The sequence below is a fragment of the Crocodylus siamensis genome, chromosome 5 (assembly GCF_052110815.1).
Source record: "Crocodylus siamensis isolate JL-2025a chromosome 5, ASM5211081v1, whole genome shotgun sequence".
NCBI classification, from domain to species: Eukaryota; Metazoa; Chordata; order Crocodylia; family Crocodylidae; genus Crocodylus; species Crocodylus siamensis.
In genome coordinates this window covers 147,471,920-147,493,701 of record NC_143399.1, presented here as the reverse complement: position 1 = coordinate 147,493,701, position 21,782 = coordinate 147,471,920, and the positions used below count along the sequence as shown (strand labels likewise).

Genomic DNA, 21,782 nt, shown 5'->3' with positions numbered 1-21,782 from the left:
ATGAAATTCTGCTACATAGAATCTGAAATGTTTTGCACAAGACGAGTTTCTCAGAGCTCGCAGACTCTCTGTTGCAGATCTTCAAACCAAATCCCAGGTAGAGTATGGTTTTCAGACTCCTTGCTGCAGAGCTGGGAAGCCCTGGTTCTAAGTGGGGTGAGACTCCCAGACCTATAGCAGTAAGTCTGGACACCTTCAGAGAACTGGAGGAACAATAAGAAACTTTAAAATAACAAACTCTCCTATGAACAGCTAAACCTGAGTTTTGGCCAGCTTTACTCAACAGAACTCTAGAATTTCAAAAGAAGGTGCTAAAATCGAGTGGACCCATGACTTAGCAACATAGGGGGCACATCTACATGAAACACATTAATACACAGTAGCCTAATTTAATGTGCATTTTGGGTGTGCACCTACATATGCATGCCCTTAATGGACATTAAAAATGCTGAAAAATGCTGAAATTAGGCTAATCACACCTAAATTTGATACCTGCAAATGCAGGTATCAAATTTAGGCTCAATTAGTTAAAGTGCATTAACGCATGTGTAAACATGACAGCACTAAAATTAGTGCCAGGTCTGCCCAGCCACTAGGGGTACACAGCAGGGCTGCAGGGACTTGGCACTAGTGCCAAGTCTCTGTATGTGTAGATACCTGCCAAAAATTGCTTAATGTGCATTAAATTCACAAGCTAGTGGTCTGTAACCTTGGATGCACCTTGAATGCATGGGCAGCTACTACCTCTCTTTTCCTCCAAGAGTAATGGATTAATATAGTGTTTCTTCAGAGGAAGCAGTTTGTTCATGACTGGGTTTGAAGTCAATTTTACACAGCTATTATTGTGTAAGAATACTATCTGGTGAACAGACCAGGATGATAAGCAGCAACTCCTTGCTAGCCTGAGGTGGGATGCTCTGGACTCTAACTGATTTACAATAACATAAGAGTGAAAAAACAGAGAGGAAGCAGGTAAGGGAGAAGAGAAGGGGAAAGGGCAGGTGGATGATCATCCACATTGATTATATAAGGTTTAATTAACCAATGCTGTGCTTAACTGAGGCAAACCTTCAGCAGTGATTTTTCAGCTAAATGAGCAATGTAAATTCCCTTCAGAGTTAGAGAGAGGTATCAGACAGAGAGAAAAGGAAATATTAATAAACAAATGAAAAATAGGGGAGATTCAGTATGAGAGAGAGGAAAGCTAGTAATACAGTATCTAACGTACGTGGGTTAATAAAAGGTACTAGTGGGCCATAACTTGCCTTTAGGTACCTGATAGGGACCAGCCAAAATTATTTTGTTGTTGTTGCTGATAGAGTCTGTTCTGCAGAAGAACTCTTTTAAGTCTTCCATAGATGGATCAAGGATTGAAGTATAGTGCACAAGGGTAAGGATTATGAAACATTTTAACTATTAGATATTATGCAAGCAGATACTACAATTGTTTAAAAAATTAACAAGGAAAAATATCATTTGGGAGTGAAAACCAGGTCAGACACAGAATCGTGACACAGTTCTTTACTGTAACTGGTCGCAACCACTGGGGCATCCATGACACCTCTCAGTGAAACCACAACTCTTGCCTGGCTCAAACTCTATGGCCTCTCCCTCTAGTTTGCTTATCTGCCATGTCTTGATCTTACTATTAAAGAGTATTTAAGGGAGGCTACCAACAGGCCTCAGAGTGAGCCTCAATCCTACTAGTTCCCCCACCCTGGGTCTCTTTCCAGTCCTTTGTTCTAATAGGTCACTCCCAGCTTGACTACACCCCTGTAGGTCGCCTGCAGCCTTAGGGGCAAACTGTATGGCTTCTTTTCCTTCCCTACACCATGCCCTAAGTCTCATAGGTGTTACAATAATGTTGTTCCCTCTGTTGGGGCCTCAGATTTCCCAGCTTCCACCCCTTTCAATCTCATTAGGCTGGTTTCTTAGGCCACTATGCCGCACCTGGCTTTGAGGCACTAGCTTCAATCTATCACTTTCATTCCCCCCGGGTCCCTGGCTTCTCTCCGCCAGGCCCCTGAGCCACTAGGGATATGCTCTTCTGGCAAGGGGTCCCTGGGCCTCATCTTGCTGTGCCCCTCTTGGGCTCCGGGTCCCTGGCCCTGGTCTTGCTGTACCCCTGGCCCCTGTCTGCTCTGTAGCCTTGTACTGCCCTTCATTGGGCTCAACAATAGCTCAGGCTTTAAGCCTGCCCCTAGCAAGAGCTCCAGGCAATCACATGCCTCACAGGCATTAATGGGATCTCCAAGACCACCCCTTAAAATTACAAGCCCCTGAGCAATAGCAGAAACACAACAACGGTTGAAACAGCTCTCTCTGCCCCTTTACAAAGGCAAACTTCTCATCTTCTCCCAGGCACATCTTCCCACCCAGGGCTATTCTTTGGCCTGTATATTTGGCCCTCTCGAGCTTTTGGATCCTCAACCCTCTGGAGTTAACAAAACCAAGGCCACTTGCCTGTAAAAGTCCACTCTCTCAACCCAGGTAACTTGCCTCAATCCCGTGGTCTGCAGAATCATTCAGTGTAAACTAGGTTCCTTCAGGGACACTGTTGTCTTGCAGCCTGGAGCTCCTCCCTGCATGGTGGCTGGGGAAAGGCATCAATACTGGTGCAGGCTCCAGGCTGATATAGCTCCAGCCTGAGCCCTCCTGGTCAGGTGAGCCTCTTATTAGCTCCCCTCTGCCACCTGCAAGCCATCTCTCAGACTGCTTCTTCTCTTAAAGGAGCAGGTACCTCCCAGGGCCCTGCTATACTTGCACAGAAAAGTTCAGAGGATCATAGCAAAGTAGGACTGGAAGGGACTCGGTGAGGTCATTCAGTCCAGCCCCCTGCTCAGGGCACGATTATCCCCAATTAAAACATCCTAGTCAGTTGTCCATCTAACCTACTTTTGAAAATTTTGAGGGTTGGAGAAGATTCCACAACTTTTCCAGGTAGCCTGTTTCAGTGCCTGACCACTTTCAAGGGTAGAAAGTTCCTTCTAATTTCCAACCTAAATTTCCTCGATTGCAGCTTAATATCATTACTCCTAGTCCTACCCCGTATAGCCACAAAGGAAAGTCTCTCTCTGACATCTTTATAATCTTCCTTTAGGTATTTGAAGACCATAATCAAATCTTCTCAGTCTTTTCTTCAGACTAAAGAAACATAGTTATTTCAGTCTTTCCTCATTCTCCACTGGACTCGTCCCACAGTACTCCAGGCGAGACTTCACCAGGATTAAACAGAGCAGAAGAATTACTTTCTGATTTTTGATTTGCAAGTAACACTCCTGTTAATATAACCTAGTATGCTGCTGGCTTTTTTAGCCACAAGAGCATACTGTTGATTCATATTTAGCTTATTGTCCACTGTAACCCCCAGGTCCTTCTTTGCAGTACCACAGCCTAGCCATCATTCCCGGCCTGTATTTGTACATGCGATTCTTCCATCCCAAGTTCAGGACTTGGCACTTGTGCTTGCTGAATTTCATCTGATTAAATTTTGGGCCATTTCTCTAGTTTATCCAAGTCATTCTGAAGCCTAGCCCTGCCCTGCAGAGCATCTACAACTCCACCCAACTTGGTGCCATCCACGGACTTGCTAAGTGTGCATCATTTAAATAATTAATGAAAATGTTAAACAATAATGATGTAGGACAGACCTCCAGGAAACCCCACTTGATGCCTCCTCTGGACAAGACATTTAGCCACTGATGTCTACTTGCTGAGCCTAATGATCCAACCAGTTATGTATCCGCTTTGCAGTACTTTCATCTAGCCTGTATTTCTTCAGCTAATTAATGAGTATGTTGTGGGAGACGGTGTCAAAAGTCTTCATATTAATGAGGTAAAATTAGGTACAGTTTTACCATAAATGCAGAGTATTTTAAACATTTCTGGGTTCTAGGTCAACATGAAAAATTCTCTGGTTTACATGTGCATATTTTTGTGACCCACTTTTACACTTTTTCATTCAAGCAAACATATCTCTTCTAGTGCATCAGCTGTAATGTGATATAAACCCCAAGTAGTACCATCTATCAATTATGTATGTAAAGGAACAAAAATAAATCAGACTTCAACTGTTCTACATTTGCTAATCTTTCAATGTCCAATTCTACTAATCTTTGATATTTATGTTCTAAAATAATTTCCTTTAGCTGGATTTATAAAACATAAATAACTCAAACTCAACAGACTGTTTTTAAGACCACCAAAAACTACCGGGAAAGCTGTACTGTAATTAAAGTTTGTAATTAATTTATAATTCCCTTTTTATTTTACATTTCAAATGCAAATAAAAACAAAGCAAAAAACCTGTTCTTTACTGTACAGGAGGTTAAAAACAAACACATAAGCAGCTCTACATTGCAAGGCAGGGACTGCATTACTTAAACACCCCATATCTGATGAAACACATCTTTCTTCTTTAATTACTGTTTTGCTTTCATCAGATCTATTTGAATTACTGTCTTCATCATTCATCAGTTACCCTCTCCAGGGGTCTGAGAATATAGGCAGTGTACAGGAATCGCGATCTACTGCATGAGCCCACAGACATCCATGGATATTCAGTGGAACATCAAACAGGATTTGAGCATCCTAATCTAAATTTCATGGCCGACTTTTTCTCTTTACAACATGGGCTACTTTAAACAACCCCCACTGACACAATCCATCTGCTCTCCTTTTTTGCCCTTCTGCTTCAAGGCTTGTAACAAACAGATAAAATTTTACTTTGGAATGGTATACAAGACGAGGTTATAGCATCATTCTGGCCTCTGTTTTCAGTCTTCCCAAAATTCACATCCAAGATGGCTGCCACCACTGGGGACCAGCAGCCTAACAACACTTTCAGCATGTCATCAGTGTTAGCAAGCTCAAAGATATCAATAAGGTGAACAGATTAAACTCCTTAAGGAAGTGAACACGTAGGATGCTGACAGATGTGGGGGAAAAAAAATCATGTTTTACTGGAAGCATCAGCACATTACTTAGACCCAAGTCTGCAGTGTCTAGATCAGGTGCTTCCGCAAGGCTTTTTGGTGCTTCTATCTAATAGCTGATTCAATCAGCTATTAGATAAAAAATGCCCCAAAAAGTCCCATTAAAGCGCCTGATCAAACTAACTTGATGCCTTTTCTGGGCATGTGCTGAGCTTGGTGTGGGAGCACGCCAAGCTTAAAGTAAAGTACCAGGGGTTCTTCCCCCCATATCTGCATGCAGCCATAGTGACTAAAAAAGTTCCCAGAAGTAAAAATACTGAATGGTGCAGTTTCTAATATTACATTCAAAGAAAAATGCTATTGCATGTTGGAAATATATGGACACTTTACACTTCACTAAAGTAAAAAAGTATCCTAACTTATGTTCTTTATTATCATCTTTTTGCAGTCACTGATTTTGCTCGATCCACACCTTAAATCTCGGTTTACCAGTGCAATGTTTAATATAATATGACATAAAGGTTCCGAAGGTATAAGGGATCCTCTGTATCTGTGTGGTGGGATCTAATGAACAATGCACTACCAATAAGGCATGATGGGATCTAATGCACATGTACATGGCAGGAGGCATGACTGTGGGATTGAGGATTAGCTCCCACCATGCCTTACTTCTAGTACAGGGGGAGTCCAGTCCTGGCACCACCTGCACTGGCAATAAAACAAGCTTCTGTGTCTGGGAGCCTCCCAGTTGATGGGGCTTCTAGCCAGGGGGGCACCCCATTCACCTCTTGGGCTGGGATGTTGTAGCTGCTGTGATCTCCCAGCCACAGCTACTACAATCTCCCAGCTGCAGGGTGAAGGAAGACTGCAACAGAGCCCCATGTCTGCTGAGTCTCATAGCTGTTGTCACTGGGTCACAGCCACAGGGTACTGCTGGGACACAATATTTGCAGCTGCAGGCAACCATGGGGCACTGCTGGAACTCCAAGTCTGCAGTTGCTGGGCACTGCCAGGGCGAGACTCCCTGTAGCTATGGGACTTTTCGTTCTGGTAGTGCATGGTGTACCTCTGTGGCTGGAAGCCTGGTCAGTTGATGGGGCTCCTAGCTGCAGGGGCAGATCTTGCTACAAGTGCAAATTAAAGCTGGATAGAAACTGGCTATAAAGTAAGTACACATTTTCCACCAATAACTTTATAGCTGCTTGGACCCTTTTATGGTGCGCTTGTTAATTGACATGTGTAGCCAGTCTAAATTAACTGTGCAATTAACTCGGTAATATTGTGATGCATGTAACATGCAGAATGGACTTAAATGTTTGTTTTTAGAACATACTCGTTTCTAAAGGTAAAATACGGCCCACACATAACCCCTTTACTTTGCCTGTTTCTGTTTCAAGAAACTTGTTTTAACACGAACCATGTTTTCTCCCATCTGCCTCCACTACTGAATAAATAAAAAATGGCAGAACTATACTTTTAATAGCTTTGAAACTTAACAGCCTAATACCCAGTGCCGTATGGCTCCTCCAAACTTTTTCTTCTGATGAATATCAGCTACGAGTATCAGTGCCTACATGCTGTGAAAAAACTAAAGCTAATGATCAGAACACAATTTAAGTAAGGCTGGAGGAAGAACAGAAGCTCATTTTGCTCCCTTCTTGAGATAGTCATAAAAGCAAGCTAATGTGTTAATTATCATTCATTATTTAGCAAGGCTTGGCTTCTGTTTATCAACTGTGCATTGCTACTAATGGCAAATATTCTAGTGAATATTATCCAGCTCATTTGAACCTTTTTTAGTCAACTGCATCAAGAAATTTAAAAAGAATTAAAAAATTCTTTGTTAAATATGTATTTTTTAAATAAAATATTACTGCAGCACATCAGTGTGCTACCATCCCAAAATATATGCAACAGAGAAAGAGAGAGAGTGTGTGCGTTGTAAAATAAAAATAACTAGCATTTATGTGGCACACTTAATCCTTAGGACTGAAGCCACTTTATTAAGGGTATTGGTATTATTATTCTTGTTTTACCAATGGGGAAACTGAGGCACAGAAAGAAAAATAAGGTTCTTTTTCTTATTAATGATGCAGTGAAAAATTATTTGGATTTATTATGTATTCAAGGACCAAGATAAAAGGAGCAGGCTACTCATTTATACCAGAGTAAATCAGTAGTAAATCCAAGACAGCAGTAACTCCACTGGCCTGAAGCCAATGGCAACAAAAAGAGATTTGGATCCAAAACACTTGCATTTGTTCTAGGAATACAAATATGTTTGCTCTGAGAGTAGACTCAGCAACCATAAAAAGCTTTTATTGAACAGAATTATACTTATTATTGCAGTATGAAAAACCCCACAAAACAGGAAAATGTATCTTGCAGGAAATACATTAAATAAGATAGAAACTAAAGGAGTTCAGTGTTCTAATTAATTGTTAGAGCTTTTTCAACCTTCTGCTGCCTTCAGAAAGTGTTCCTAGGCTTGACCTGGAGGCATCATCAAACCACATTTCACTCAGTAAAACTAAAAGGCTGGGCTGTAGTCCTATTTGGGGGAAGAAACCCTCCCACCCCCACTCATTTCATGGGCTAATAAGCTTAGCTGTTTTTACCTGTTTAATTTTTATTAAAAGGGGTCAGAAGTTCCTCTCTTTTTATCTGATTTTACATGCTAAAGCTAACCACAATACAGTTAGAAAGGGGACTAGGATATTAACAGTTCTCCTTTACTGCGACACTACTTTCCGACAATGAACACTGCAAAACCTAATTTCTTATTTTTTGCTACTGTAATAAGCTAACGATCCATGCTGTAATTGGAGCTTCCAGAAGATAAGATGAGAGAGTGCTAATGAGAATAAATGTTCTGTACTGTCAGACATGTACCATTTAGAGTTGAAAGCCTTGCTCAAGTTCAGATTGCTCAACCCTTACATTGTGGGCAGTTACTCACATGAGAAATCCCACTGCTTCCAAAATGTACATTCCTTATCAGCATGAGTAAAGTCAGTACAATGTGTTATTGTTTTGCATTAGGTCCCCTCTACATATTACATTTACACTGTAATTAAGACAAACCAGCCATAAAAACATTCTACATAGTGGCCATGACTATACGAGACACTGACTACACAGTAGCTCATTACTGCTGCATAGTAGCTTGTCACTACTGTGCAGCAGCATTGCATGGCATGAAGCGTGATGCAACACAGTCAGTGTCACCAAAATACCATTCGGGCACATCACTGTGCAGTAACTCCAGTTACTGTACACTCATTTAGTACTTGTGTAGGCAAGTACTAAATGACTGCCAAGTAACAACTGTGTAGTCAGCATCTCATGTAGACATGGCCATAATGCAGAATACTGCTGTAGCTGGTTTTATACGTGGCCTTAAACAGAATACGTAGCAGGTCCAGGGTTGAAAAAAAATCAGGTGACTGTCAGCTTTGGCTAGAAACTGCACCAATGTCTCAAACCACACCCCCAGTGTGAGCATGAACAACAAGCTGATTGTCAGCTCCAGCCCCTGACTGCACCCGAGTTGGCTCAGGACCTGCAGACACTCATCTTCCAGCATGCTCGTCCAGGGGGATCCTGATCCAAGGGCTCCTCCTGCATTGGCAAGTAGTAATGGTATCTGATTCCCAGTCCCAAAACTGAATGTCCTGCCACACACATGGCAGGCGGTGTGATTGTTGGAATTGGAAAAAAAGATCCCACCATATCTTTAAGCAGATGTGTGCCGGGGGCCTTACACTGCATGTTACAGTGTGCATAGTAAATCAAAATTAATGATCAACAATAAGTAAAACATCTTGGACATTTTAATACTAAAGCTAAAATGCTTTTATGTGAAAAGTGAGGAGATATGGCAAAACAACAGGATTGACAGCACTGAAGTTTGGACAGGATTCACCTCCAAGGAGGATTATTCTGCACTGGTCCGGTCCTGCAGGGAGCAAACCAGGAAAGCCAAGGCTGCAACTGAACTCCAACTAGCTTCAAGCATCAAGGACAACAAAAAGTCCTTTTTCAGATATGTGGGGAGCCGGAGGAAAAGCAAGGGCAACGTTGGACCCCTGCTAAACCAGATGGGGCAACTGGCAACTGATGCCCAGGAAAAAGCCAACCTATTAAATAGGTACTTTGTGTCAGTCTTTCATCAGTCCCATGGGACGCCCATGCCTGCTATGGGACAGGGAGATCCGGGTGATGGGGATCCCCTACCCTCCATAAATGCTGAGCTCGTGAAGGAACATCTTGAGAAGCTGGATACCTTCAAGTCAGCCGGCCCTGACAATCTGCACCCCAGGGTACTCAAAGAGCTGGCGAGTGTCATAGCCCAGCCCCTGGCACGGATCTTTGAAAGCTCCTGGCGCTCTGGTGTAGTGCCCGAAGACTGGAAGAAGGCCAATGTGGTGCCGATCTTCAAGAAAGGGAGGAGAGTGGATCCGGCTAACTACAGGCCCATTAGCCTGACTTCTATCCTGGGGAAGATCTTAGAAAAGTTTATTAAGGAGGCCATCCTTGATGGACTGGCCCAGGCTAACATCTTAAGGGATAGCCAGCACGGGTTTGTTGCGGGTAGGTCTTGTTTGACCAATCTCATTTCCTTCTATGACCAGGTGACCTATCACCTGGACCAGGGAGAAGAGATTGATGTCATATATCTTGACTTCAAAAAAGCTTTTGATCTGGTATCCCATGATCACCTCTTGGCCAAACTGGCCAGTTGGGGCCTTGGCTCCACCACGATCCGCTGGCTGGGAAATTGGCTCCGTGGTCGGACCCAGAGGGTTGTAATTGATGGCAGTCACTCATCGTGGTGCCCTGTGACCAGTGGGGTCCCTCAAGGCTCTGTCCTTGGACCCAGACTGTTCAACATCTTCATTAATGATGTGCACATTGGAGTCAGGAGTGGACTGGCCAAGTTCGATGACACCAAACTTTGGGGCAAAACATCCACGCCAGAAGATCCAGGCTGAGCTGGACAAGCTCAAGAAATGGGCAGATGAGAACCTGATGGTGTTTAACACTGAAAAATGCAAGGTTCTCCACCTTGGGAGGAAAAACCTGCAGCATCCTTATAGGCTCGGCAGTGCTACGTTGGATAGCACTACAGAAGAAAGAGACTTGGGGGTCATCATTGATCACAAGATGAACATGAGCCTGCAATGCGATGCTGCAGCTAATAAAGCGACCAAAACGCTGGCTTGCATCCATAGATGCTTCTCGAGCAAATCCTGGGACGTCATTCTCCCCTTGTACTCAGCCTTGGTGAGGCCGCAGCTGGAGTACTGTGTCCAGTTTTGGGCTCCACAATTCAAAAAGGATGTGGAGAAGCTTGAGAGAGTCCAGAGGAGAGCCACGCGCATGATCAGTGGTCAGGAAAACAGATCTTACGATGACAGGCTGAGAGACATGGGACTCTTTAGCCTAGAAAAGCGTAGGTGATCTGATGGCCACCTATAAGTTTATCGGGGTGACCACCAGGATCTGGGGGAACATGTTCACCAGAGCGCCCCAAGGGATGACGAGGTCGAACGGTCACAAACTCCTGCAAGACCGTTTCAGGCTGGACATAAGGAAGAATTTCTTTACTGTCCGAGCCCCCAAGGTCTGGAACAGCCTGCCATCGGAGGTGGTTCAAGCACCTACATTGAACACCTTCAAGAGTAAATTGGATGCTTATCTTGCTGGGATCCTATGACCCCAGCTGACTTCCTGCCCTTTGGGCAGGGGGCTGGACCCGATGATCTCCCAAGGTCCCTTCCAGCCCTGATGTCTATGAAATAAGGCCTTTAATATGATTGAAGAGACTAGTTGTAATTACAATGGTTAAAGCAGTGCCGACTAACATTTGTATCTTTGTATCTAAATAAAATAACAGGCACTTTCATTTTTATTACGATTTTTAACAAGTTACTAGCAAGAGATTTCTGGGTTATAAGTCACAGCACCTTACTTTGCTAGTTTAAGACAAACTCTGTTTTTCTATTTGTTCTCATTTACTCCTTTGGCACCCCCAAGTTGATTCAAGAAGTTGTTCTAGAAAACCGAGTAGAGACTCTTCTGTGGCTATGGGAGTGACAATGCTGGTCTTGATATCCCTGGGTTGTTGACATCAACAACATGGGTGGTGAGCTGTGGCAGATTTAACTCCAGAAGTCTGCTGATGTGCTACTACGGGACACTATCTACGTATATAAAATGATTGCTCATAAGATCATAGATCCATTCAATTAAGCCTCCATTAGAAAGGAGCCTATCACAACTGCTGCTAATCTCACCATGAAATGAGAAAATGCAGACTGGGCAATGCAGATAATCCAGTTGCTAGATAATGGCATTCTAGGGGACAGTGGCATCAAAAGTGTCAATCACTATGGAAATGATTACCATTGTTTATAAATTCCCAGCATCAATAACACCTTTCTCTGCAATATATTTCAAACTTTTTTATGTAAAAAATGTATTGAAAAACAACCTAGAAAATAGTTTATTTGGCAACAAGCTTACAACAATTGCACTTGATTTAGCTGTGCATGATAGACCCATTTCTGCACCAAGGAAGTCAACCGGAGTTTTGCAACTGGCTTCTGTGGGAGCAGGTTTGTGCATGGACAACCATCCATATGCCATCACTTAACAACTAAACATCTTCTATTGTCATACAGGCAGCACAGAGAATTGTGCCTTTAGCAGAGTGAGATGTCATCTATCAGAACAGAATCTCCAACAGCAGAGGAAGAGGGAAACAGACAAACAAGAAAAAGGACCAAGAAGGGCCAAAAAGCATCATCTGCACATTTAAACCAGGGGAAGACTAATGCAAATGAGAGTCCCCCCCCCATACGCTGTATTTTCACGTGGTAAAAAAATCTAAAATTAAACTGTCCTGAAGCTGAAAAACTGTGGGTCCCAAGGTGCCAGGTCCCTGGTTGGGAGAGGAGGTTTAGAAGCCCTGCGATACCTGACCTTGGGACAGTTCATATGATGAGATTCTAGGAAGCCAAGACTCTCAAGCTTCCCTCCATGTGAGCTGTCAGGAACCCAGGTAAGTTTCTGATGGACCTTGGCTCCATTTCAGTGAAAGTTAGTGGAAACTAAGAGGTTTTCGTGAAGAGCTTTGGTTTTGATGAATCGATGTTTTCAGAAAATGTCTGGCTCATTCTACCAGTAACTTGGATGATGTGGTTGTCCCCTTACCTGACATGCTGAAAGCGAGCATGGCTTCATCAAAACAGGTCCTTTTAGGGAATCCTCCGTCTCCTTGTTTTGACTTGTAGAACAGTAATGGTCATCTGCTATCGTGATCTGCTCATTTTCTTCTGCCTCCAGCTGACTCTGATTGAAACGCAGAGAACCCTTCAGAATATCCTTGATCTATTTGTTGAAGAGGAAGTGAAAAATAGAATTCTAAAATATTTGAAGTTTATTCAAACATACCAAAAGCTGGTAACCAACTTCCATTCACTATTTTCTTTGTACAGTAAAAGCTGTGTTATCTGGCACTTTACCATCTGGAATGCTCTATTAACTGGCATGCTGATCGATGTGGCAAAAGCAAAAGTCCCCCTCCCTGTCCCCTGGCACATTGACACAAGGGAGTGAAAGCCCTGGTGCACCGGACACGGTGGTGGACCGAACAGGCAAAGATGCCTCCAACCTGCTGGGCTGGAGATAAATGCAACTCTCAGATAACTGGGACATTTGATTAACCGGCACCCACCATTTCTAAAGAAAATTGCATTAAAGTTACCACTAGCAATGACTTAAAAAAAAAAAAGGCACCAGTGAAATGTGCTTCTACTGGAAACTGCAAAAAAGCAGAAAGTACCCAAGAGACTTAAAAAGAATAAACTGATCCTATTCTCCTTGACACTGTACTTACATAATTAACATACATCATGGTATTTCTAATGAAATGCATTTCAAAGCTAACACAGGGTATTATGTATTCAGAGAAAAAGTGTTAAGAGATAGGTGTTCCCCCTGTCTTATGACAAGCATACAGTACTTTTTTAAAAAAAAAGAAAAAGACTGTAATATTTTATTTTTGTAATGTGAAAAAAATTAATACTGAATACAACATATGCTAGGCACTGAGAGGAATGATAGTATAGTGGGTAGATGAAGCCCAGAACTGTGGGTCAGGCTATATCAGGCTACACCAGTTTCACTTCCAAGTCCTCACAGACTTCTTAGAAACTCAGTATCACTCTTCAGAAAACAATGCTTAACAAAACTCCACACGTTAGCATTTGCAAATCAAGGGATAGCTCTATGATAGAAGAAATGCAGAATTGAAAAATGTTTTCACTACCATTAAAAAAATGTGAGCAACTTAATTCAGTTTGTATCTGTACCTGTTTCAAACCAGCCAGGGATACCAGAATTTCATCTTCTTTCTCCAAGTGTTCTTGTAATATGACTTCTTGAATATTTCCTATAACAAAAACACAGTATTTTTAAACAATCACATCATCTGCTACTAACTTACAGTCAACATTTAGGCAATTGTTGATCTTCTGGATCATGGTGTACCCATAAGAGTTCTACTCAGGGGCCCGATGAATCTGCTTGTATGGAGTCCATCACACCAAGTCTTTTGATGCGTATGCCTAGGCAAGAGTATGGAGGAGTGGAGGTCCTGAAGACCTACCATCCCCGCTTTAGACCACTGTAGGTATTTAGACCAACACATAGGTATTTAGAAACAAACAATGAGAATCCCTGTGACAGACAAGTTTAGGCATACATGTGCAGGGCTATGGTCTGGCACTTTTACCAGTTTTGAAAGGAGATGAGAAAAACAAGATTGGCCAAAGCTAGGCACCAGAATCACCAGAGTCCCTGTTGTACCACTGTTGGATGTACCCTAAGACATATACAACTCTTGTGTCTTTGAAGAACACTGGGAGCTAGGAACTTAATCACCTGCAGTACTGTTTCCACTTTGCTCTGGGTTTCCAGTTTAAAAGTCCTAACTTTGTCCAGGAACTGCTTGGAAATATATATAACAATGGCATTAAATGCACCCCTTTAACTGAATTAAGTATGTGCATGACAGCTGTAGTCCAGAGTTAATGCTAGAGTAGCTGAAATCCTCACTTCCACTCAACTTCTTTATGATGGGTAAAAGAGGCAAAGTAAAAGAGCTCTGAAGCCTTATATCTGTAAGAAAAATGACTTGCCTAGAAGCTCTAACACTGTCCTCAGAAGATCACTTTGAGGTCAGAGCTGAGGGCAGGATGGGAATGTCACAAGTTGAGCTGCAGAAAAACATGCCATGGAAAGTCTGGGCAGTGCTGCAGGCCGTAAGGCAGATTGGAGAGACTGCTGCTGCAATTTACACAGGACTGTAGGACTGTTGAAGTACCTGTAGGAGGTTTTTCAGCCAGCAAGTGAATGAAAACACCAGAGAGGTTTAAAGTAGAGGAATCAAACTTATCCACCTTGGGCAATGTGTGACCCACAGACCAGCCCTACATGCTGGATTCAGCCCACTGGGCTGGTCCACTTGCAGACATCACATCCAGCCTATGCTCTAGACCGGCCATGCACACTGCTTGCACCAAGCATGGTACGTCCTCCAGCCCTGGGCACCACATGTAGCATGAGTCAGTGCCAGCACCAGCTCCATGTGTAGCGTGCAGCAGTATGGGTGTGATGAACTGAACCATCCCTAGATCCAGCATACAGGGCTGATCTGGCGTGGATGCCATATTCAGCATGTGCCCAAATTAGGTGCACATCATGTACAGCTCACAGCAGAGACCTCTGTGGACTGCATACAGCACACATGGCCAGGGCTGGTTTAAAGGAAGAAAAAGACAAGACATCTCCCAAAAAGGGAAAGTGGTGAAGAACTATATGCTATGTAAAATGTTGAAGATGCGACTAGAAGTAAACAGAATAGGAATGGCTAAAGGTGGCATGGCATCCATGTTAGCAGCCCATCTAAATAAAAAAACCCCTATATTTACATTATTTATGTTTGTCCAGTACATGGAAGTCGACTGTAGCTATGAACAGAATCAACAGACAAAAATATAAAAATAAAAAAACCTGGCTAGCAACATATTCCAAAGTACATCATCAGGACGTTGTATTATACAGACTGCAATAAATACAAAGCAAGGATTCTTTTGTTTTCTTCATTATTTTGAGCCTTCATCATCGTGGTTTTAGTCTCTTAATATATTAAATTAATAGTAGTAATAGTTTCTGGCAAAACTTCAATATCTAGCACAAGTTGAGATAATACATTAAGTTCTGACTATCTGTCAAATGTATCCTGTATTTCTGCTATAAAAAGAGTTCTGTGATCTCTCTAGCACCAAAAGTCTACCTTAATATTTGGGTAAAAAAATCCTGAACAATAAAAAACCTAAACCATCAGGTTTTAATCAACTTTCTCATTTCTCAGGTTTTTATTTAATGTTTTTATAACATTATTTCCCAGATGCATAGAAAGATGCATTCTAAACCTCAGGTATGCAAGATGACAAAAGGGATAGAGCAGAAAGAGAAAATAAATAATTCACAGCTTACCACAAACCTACTAAAGACTCAGTGTGGAACACTGACCTTTCAAATACTAAGAGAATAAGATGCAAGACATTCCATGTGATTGTAAAATATTCCATTGTAATTTCTATTCCATTGTAATTTCTTTTTATTCTCTTACACACACACACACAAAAAAACCCAAAACTTATTTTTTCTTAAGTTGGCATTCAAAATTTAATACATTAAAACACCAATGAGATGGGAAAGGTTACATGCGTTGAGGAAACAATATATTTTCTATATTTTGAGAACTAACTTCCACAATAAAATATAATTGCAGCCACTAAAATTAATACAATTCTCACATCACACTTCTACTTTAGCAAGATTTACAATGCGCTTAAGACAGAAAATCAAGAGAGTTAAAGCTTGGAAACACAGTGGGACCTACTGTTAGCATACTCTGCTTAATTGAGGAATTTGGATGTTTGCTTTATTTGTTGGATATGCTGGTTGTTTAATATATTTTATGGTCAATTTTCAATCCATACAATCAAAGTTTTAAATGATAAAATTGTATTTCCAAATCATTTCATACTGTGGGTCTCAACCTCCTATTGAAGTGGCAGCAGAGAGAGGCAGAGAAGCATGAACAGCAACACAAGTGTCTCTCCGTGTTCACCCAGCAAGCGCAGTCAGTCTATGCCCTTCTGTAAGTGGGAGCTATGGACACTTCACTTATTTTCCTACTATACTACTTCTGTCCATTCTCTCACTTTCATTTTCATTTATTTATTTATTTTATTTTTACAGTTCTGTATGTGTATGTTTGAAAGCATCACTGTTCTGTTAAGAAATTCCTAGAAGCAAATTTTAGGCACACACAGTATTCCTTGTTTGGAAAAAAAATGAGATTTATAAATGTAATTATAAAGAAAACTGCCACCTTAACCATAATGTTGTTATTATGGCTTCCTATATCCAGGTGGTTATAAACCTGCATCGTACATGCTAGTTACATCAAAGCTTCTGTAAGAAGAGTTTTAATACTGAAGAAGGATGTACCAAAATAAAGTCTTGATTAAAGTTAGACACATGTATATAATATAAATGTGAAAGATACCAGGCTGAGTAAAACAAAACTATTACGGGGTGAAGAACTTAGGAAAAACACCAAAGGTGATGGCAGATGGGATTTTCTATATTAAAAAGATACACTTTTAATTTTTTCCCCATAGTTTGAAATCTTTCTATACCTTTTAATTTTCTGCACATAAAGGAAGTGGCAATACAGTGAAGAGCTCCTTTCTAGTATTTCTTCCATCTGCTACTTTATCACAGAATTGTAATGTTTATGTTATACTTTATTATAAAATAGTAAAATATTTATGTGCATTGGTATCCGTGTGCATCAACATAATCAAATAAAATCTGAGGACATTTTTCTATCTGGAACAGTGACATCACCTACTGAAGCACAATTGAATTTTATGATTTATCAATTAATTGCAAAACCAATTACATCTATTTCTGTGCAATAAATATTTCTCTTAGCCATACTGTGACATGGATGTAATTTAAAAGTGAACAAGAAGCTAGGAGCAGAGTAGGACACATGATATACTTCATTCATTGTTGATTTGAAGATTTTCTGCAAAATTTCATTTCATAGAATCCAAAACACTTCTGCAAACATGCATCTGTTTTCAGCAAAGCTTCTGTCAGAGTTGATGGGAAGGAAACAGACCAAAAATGTGGAGAAAGTGTCACATTCTATAGATTTGGGTTAGGGCAATGTCACAGGACACTGGAAAACCAGGTTCCAGCCTGCTCTGTCTGATTCAGAGCTGTGTGGGAAAGAGAACTTCATTCCAGGATGAAACAACCAACACTTAAACATTAAAAAGTGAGTACAAAGTGAAGTCACCATCCTCTGAACAGCTCTGAGCTCATCTTAAAGAGCAATACTGCCACGTAACACATGCACTCACTAACATTTAGCATATGAAATAATGTGTGGTACTGTGTTTAAAACCTCAGTAGATTCAAAATGTAGGTCATACCATTTTTTTTGACATTTTCATACAGCCAAAGATAAACAGCATATCAGATAAAAAATGTGGTAAAAATACACCCTCTAGGTTATAAAAGTTCAAAATTAAGATGAATTATACTTCCATTTCCTGTTCTGGCACTTAATGGAACAGAATATCCACGTCACATGAAAATTCAATTTTGAAATAGCTATTTAAGAAATTTGAGATTTCCATTTCCTCAGCTAATTTCTCAACTTTAAATGGAAGATCATTTATCATTTTCTGCATAAAGATAAAACAGTAAAATAAACCACAAAAGCTCACAGGTGGAAAGTGTAGAAAAGGCCTTTTCTCTTTGGGCGATGTTACACCTTATGCTGTAAGCCACACAAATGTTAATTGGTATAGTGTTGTTTAGCTTAGTGGAGCACCTTAAGGTAAAAAATCATTTCTGATTGTCCTTCACCTGCACAACTGTGACTTGCCACTAGAAGTTTGATGAGAAGGAGAAGGACTAGGAGCTTGTGTAAAACGTTTCTAAGGTAAGGTAGCTTTTATTCTGGGTCTTCTTAATTGTGGTCCTGTTCTCTGAACATGAACCACTCTACTTACTCTGTGCTTGTTTTGAGATAAAAAGAAAAGTCCAGAGGATCGGTTTTATTTCAAACTTTTAGAACTTTCAAAATTCCTTTTATTTTTGCTAGTTCTTTTTGGATTCTATTGGATCATTTGTTTAAGGAAAAACAATCAAATGCACAAATCCAAAATGGGAATGGCAGCAGCAAGGGATCTGTAGGGTTTTAGTAAACTGCAAGTTAAAAGAAGAGTCAAAGGATCGGGCCCCTCAAAGCTCAGGTGGTCCCAGGCCAGGTGGCAACCCAGGCAGGGGCAGCACGGGGAAGACAGGAGGGAAAAAAGAAAAAAAAAAAGGAGTGGGCCTCTTGGAGCTCAGGTGGTACCTGGCCAATGGTGGTGCAGGGGTTGAGCTCCAGAGAAAAAAAAGCATCAGGCCCCTTGGGGCTCAGGTCCCACTTTGAACGCCTTCAAGGAGCATACGGATGCTTATCTTGCTGGGATCCTATGATCCCTGCTGACTTCCTGCCCCTGGGGCAGGGGGCTGGATTCGATGATCCTCTGGGGTCCCTTCCAGCCCAAATGTCTATGAAATCACCACACTTAATGGAATAGGAGCAAAATTAGGTGGATTAGAGATGATCTTGTCCTGGAGAGGTGTAACTCTAAACCAAGTAACAAACCACTTAAGGAATCAGAACTTGTGGTAGAGATGATATCGTTTTTTTAGCCCAATTAGATTTTGACCAACCGTAAAAGTTCTCCTGGGTAGAAATGACAGCTCATATTTCATAGGAGAGTTCTGGTGTTTGCTGGTAAGCAGGATGTAGTTCTATTTCCTTCTGGTTAAATAAGATACATAACCAGAAGAAAATATATGACTCCATCCTGCTTACCACCAAACAACTTGAAGGTAAATGGACTACTCCAGCTTTTCTCTGAGCCTAATCTTCATATAAAATGAACTGTCCCCAACAGGAGATTTTACCATACCTTCAGCTCTCCTATGAAATATGAACTTTCAATTCTACCCAGAAGAACTTTTACAATCTTTTCTCCTATGCCTGAAGAAGGGTGTTTGTGCCGAAAGCTTGCAATTAAAGATTTTTTTTGGCAAAAATCTAGTTGGTCTAATAGAAGAAAATCATCTCTACCGTAAGTTCTGATTCCTTTTGCCTCTACACCAATATGGCAAATATGGGATCTACATTTTCAGGAGAACCAACTAAGTGACAGATCTATAAAGCATGACTGCAGCATTGGGAAGGTAGTATACACGCTGCTTGCTCCAGGACACGGGGAAAGGAACCAGTTAGACTCTATGGACTTAAACACAAGCTATTTTGCAGGGAGCCTATCCATTATGTCGTAGAATTTTATGCAGCAGCAACAAAAGTGTCAACTGAGGGAATCCATAACAGAACTTTCCAGATTTTTGGAAATCCTTTGTTAACACAGGAAGTGACTAATCTGCAAGATAAGTGCATGTATAACAAAGAATGATCTGCTTTAGTGGATTACGAACAGGAAAGGTCACTGAAATGAAGAACACTAATGATATTAAACAGAGACTGAGTTTACACAAGACGCTGACTGTGCAGTCATCTGAGATGACTGCACAGTAGTGTTGCATGGCAGAAACCATGACGTGACATTACTATGCAGTACCCTTGGGCTACTGTGCAGTCAGTGTCATAATAAAGCCATTCGTGGACACCACTGCACAGTAACTTGGGTAACTGCGCAGTCAGCATCTTGTGCAGCAGCAGCCACAGTAATGTAGGCAGTGACCAGTTTGGCACCTCTGACTTATCAGCAAAAAGATATGGTTTTGTTTTCATTGTTTTGAGGACCTGAAGTAAGAAGACATGATAGTAGACAAGGCTTTGCTGTTGACAGAAAATCAGGAGATAGCAGAGGGAGGTAGGGAAACCAGTAGCTTGAAGATGCCTACTAGCTTACCTGTCCACTTCAGTTCTGTTTTTTTTCCTTCTACTTCCTACCCATCTCTTATAACACTCATTCTCTTCTAAATAGCACCCACTCTTGTAGAGTCATCACAGTGAGGTCATAGAACAATTTATAAAAGGTTGTGCAAACTTATTTCATGCTTCATTCAGCTGATTCTTGTTCGCTCTCTTGCGATATTTCATGGGTGCGTTTGTGCATTATATTGTTATATGCCTTGTATATTGTGTACTCGTATATATTGGTCAGCTGTAAAAAGTCAACAATGTAAAAACAATTAACGTGCTGTGGCATCTGAGACACTGGTTACAGCACCAGAAAAAGAATGTACAGTTGCAAATGTTGATGATTTTTTTTAAATAGTGACCATAACAACAGACATACCCATTAGAAGTTAAATTGTGCTTATTGCATCCCCTCAAGTTGTAGGCAGTGCACCCAGGCAAGACAGGCACCCAACAGACATCTTCTACAGCCACAACAGATCAAAAGGGAATACCACAGGGGCACAGCACTATGCCACTCTGACAGACTGCAGTGTGTACTTCCCCTGTGCAGGCTTAGCTTCTTTGAGCAGCATCAGAGAATGTAAATTTAATTAGTTTTTGTACCTGGTTGCTGTGGAATAGCAAGGGGATACGAATCTCCTTGCACACCACCTAACGTTATGTACTTTGGGCCAGGGCTGGTCACTAATAATCAGTCAGGTTTGATCTATGTGATTACTTGCATCTTTTATACAACAGCTGGCGCCATCTGCACATCACACCATCTCTACTGAGACTAATTCTAAAACTGCCAAACTCTCAGCAGTTTCAAACAGTTTTTATTAAAAATCCATGCCAGAAAAATAGTTTCCTTCCTTCTTCCCATTTTCCAAATGTCTCCTCTCCTGCTGCAATCCCCAAACACCATAAACAAAAATCTACATTGGACTGAGATGCAAGGTAAGTAATAGCCAGTTCTGCATTAGTGACAAGTTTATAAGCCATTGGCTGTAACAGCTAGAAACTGCAACCTCACCCACTGGACAACTGTACCTCCCTACCTTCCAATGCTATAAAGCACTCGCTTGCCATTACAGTACACTGTAGATACTGAATCCTAGCATTGCAAAAGCTATACATAGGAAAGACATCTTTGAGACTCCTAACATATTTTTTGTTTTCCAGTTCAAAGGCTTGTCTAGCTGAGCTCATTAAAAGTGGAACTTGATTTTACATGTAAAATAATTTACGGGGGCTCAGCGGCCATTGTGATGAATACAGTATAAAAACCTAGATAGACTGATAATTAAAAAACCTAACACGAGTATACTCTTAATCATTTTATTAAAAGATTGTTAAAGGAGTTCTTCGAATAGGTAACTGATATAGAACATACTTGATAATGGTTTTAAGGAATCACTTATGTTAATCAAAGCATCACTTACTGATCTTTTTCATTTATGTCTACGTATTTACACTCATAACTATTAAATAGATTTTGTAAGTCAGCTGGGGTCAGAGGACCCCAGCAAGATAATTATTCGAATGTGCCCAGAGTAGGTGCTTGCACCACTTCGGGGGAGAGTCTATTCCAGACTCTGCATACTTGGATGGTAAAGAAGTTCCTCCTTGTGTCCAGTCTAAAACGATCTTCCAGCAGATTGTGACCGTTGGACCTTGTTTTCCCGGGGGGAGCCCTGTTGAACAGACATTCTCCCAGGTCCTGTTGCCCATCCCTGATATACTTATAGCCTAGACTT

The 21,782-nt window shown here is 41.2% G+C and overlaps 1 protein-coding gene across 1 annotated transcript in view; it reads right to left on the bottom strand.

Moving 5' to 3' along the window:
• Positions 1 to 21,782, bottom strand: part of TBC1D5 (TBC1 domain family member 5) — a 475,870-nt gene that overhangs the window by 4,570 nt on the left and 449,518 nt on the right. Inside the window, exons 23-24 of the mRNA XM_090046588.1 lie at positions 13,313 to 13,392; positions 12,153 to 12,329 (exon numbers count right to left, since the gene is read on the bottom strand). Coding sequence (XP_089902714.1) covers positions 12,153 to 12,329; positions 13,313 to 13,392 — 257 coding nt within the window. The remainder of the gene's footprint in view (positions 1 to 12,152; positions 12,330 to 13,312; positions 13,393 to 21,782) is intronic.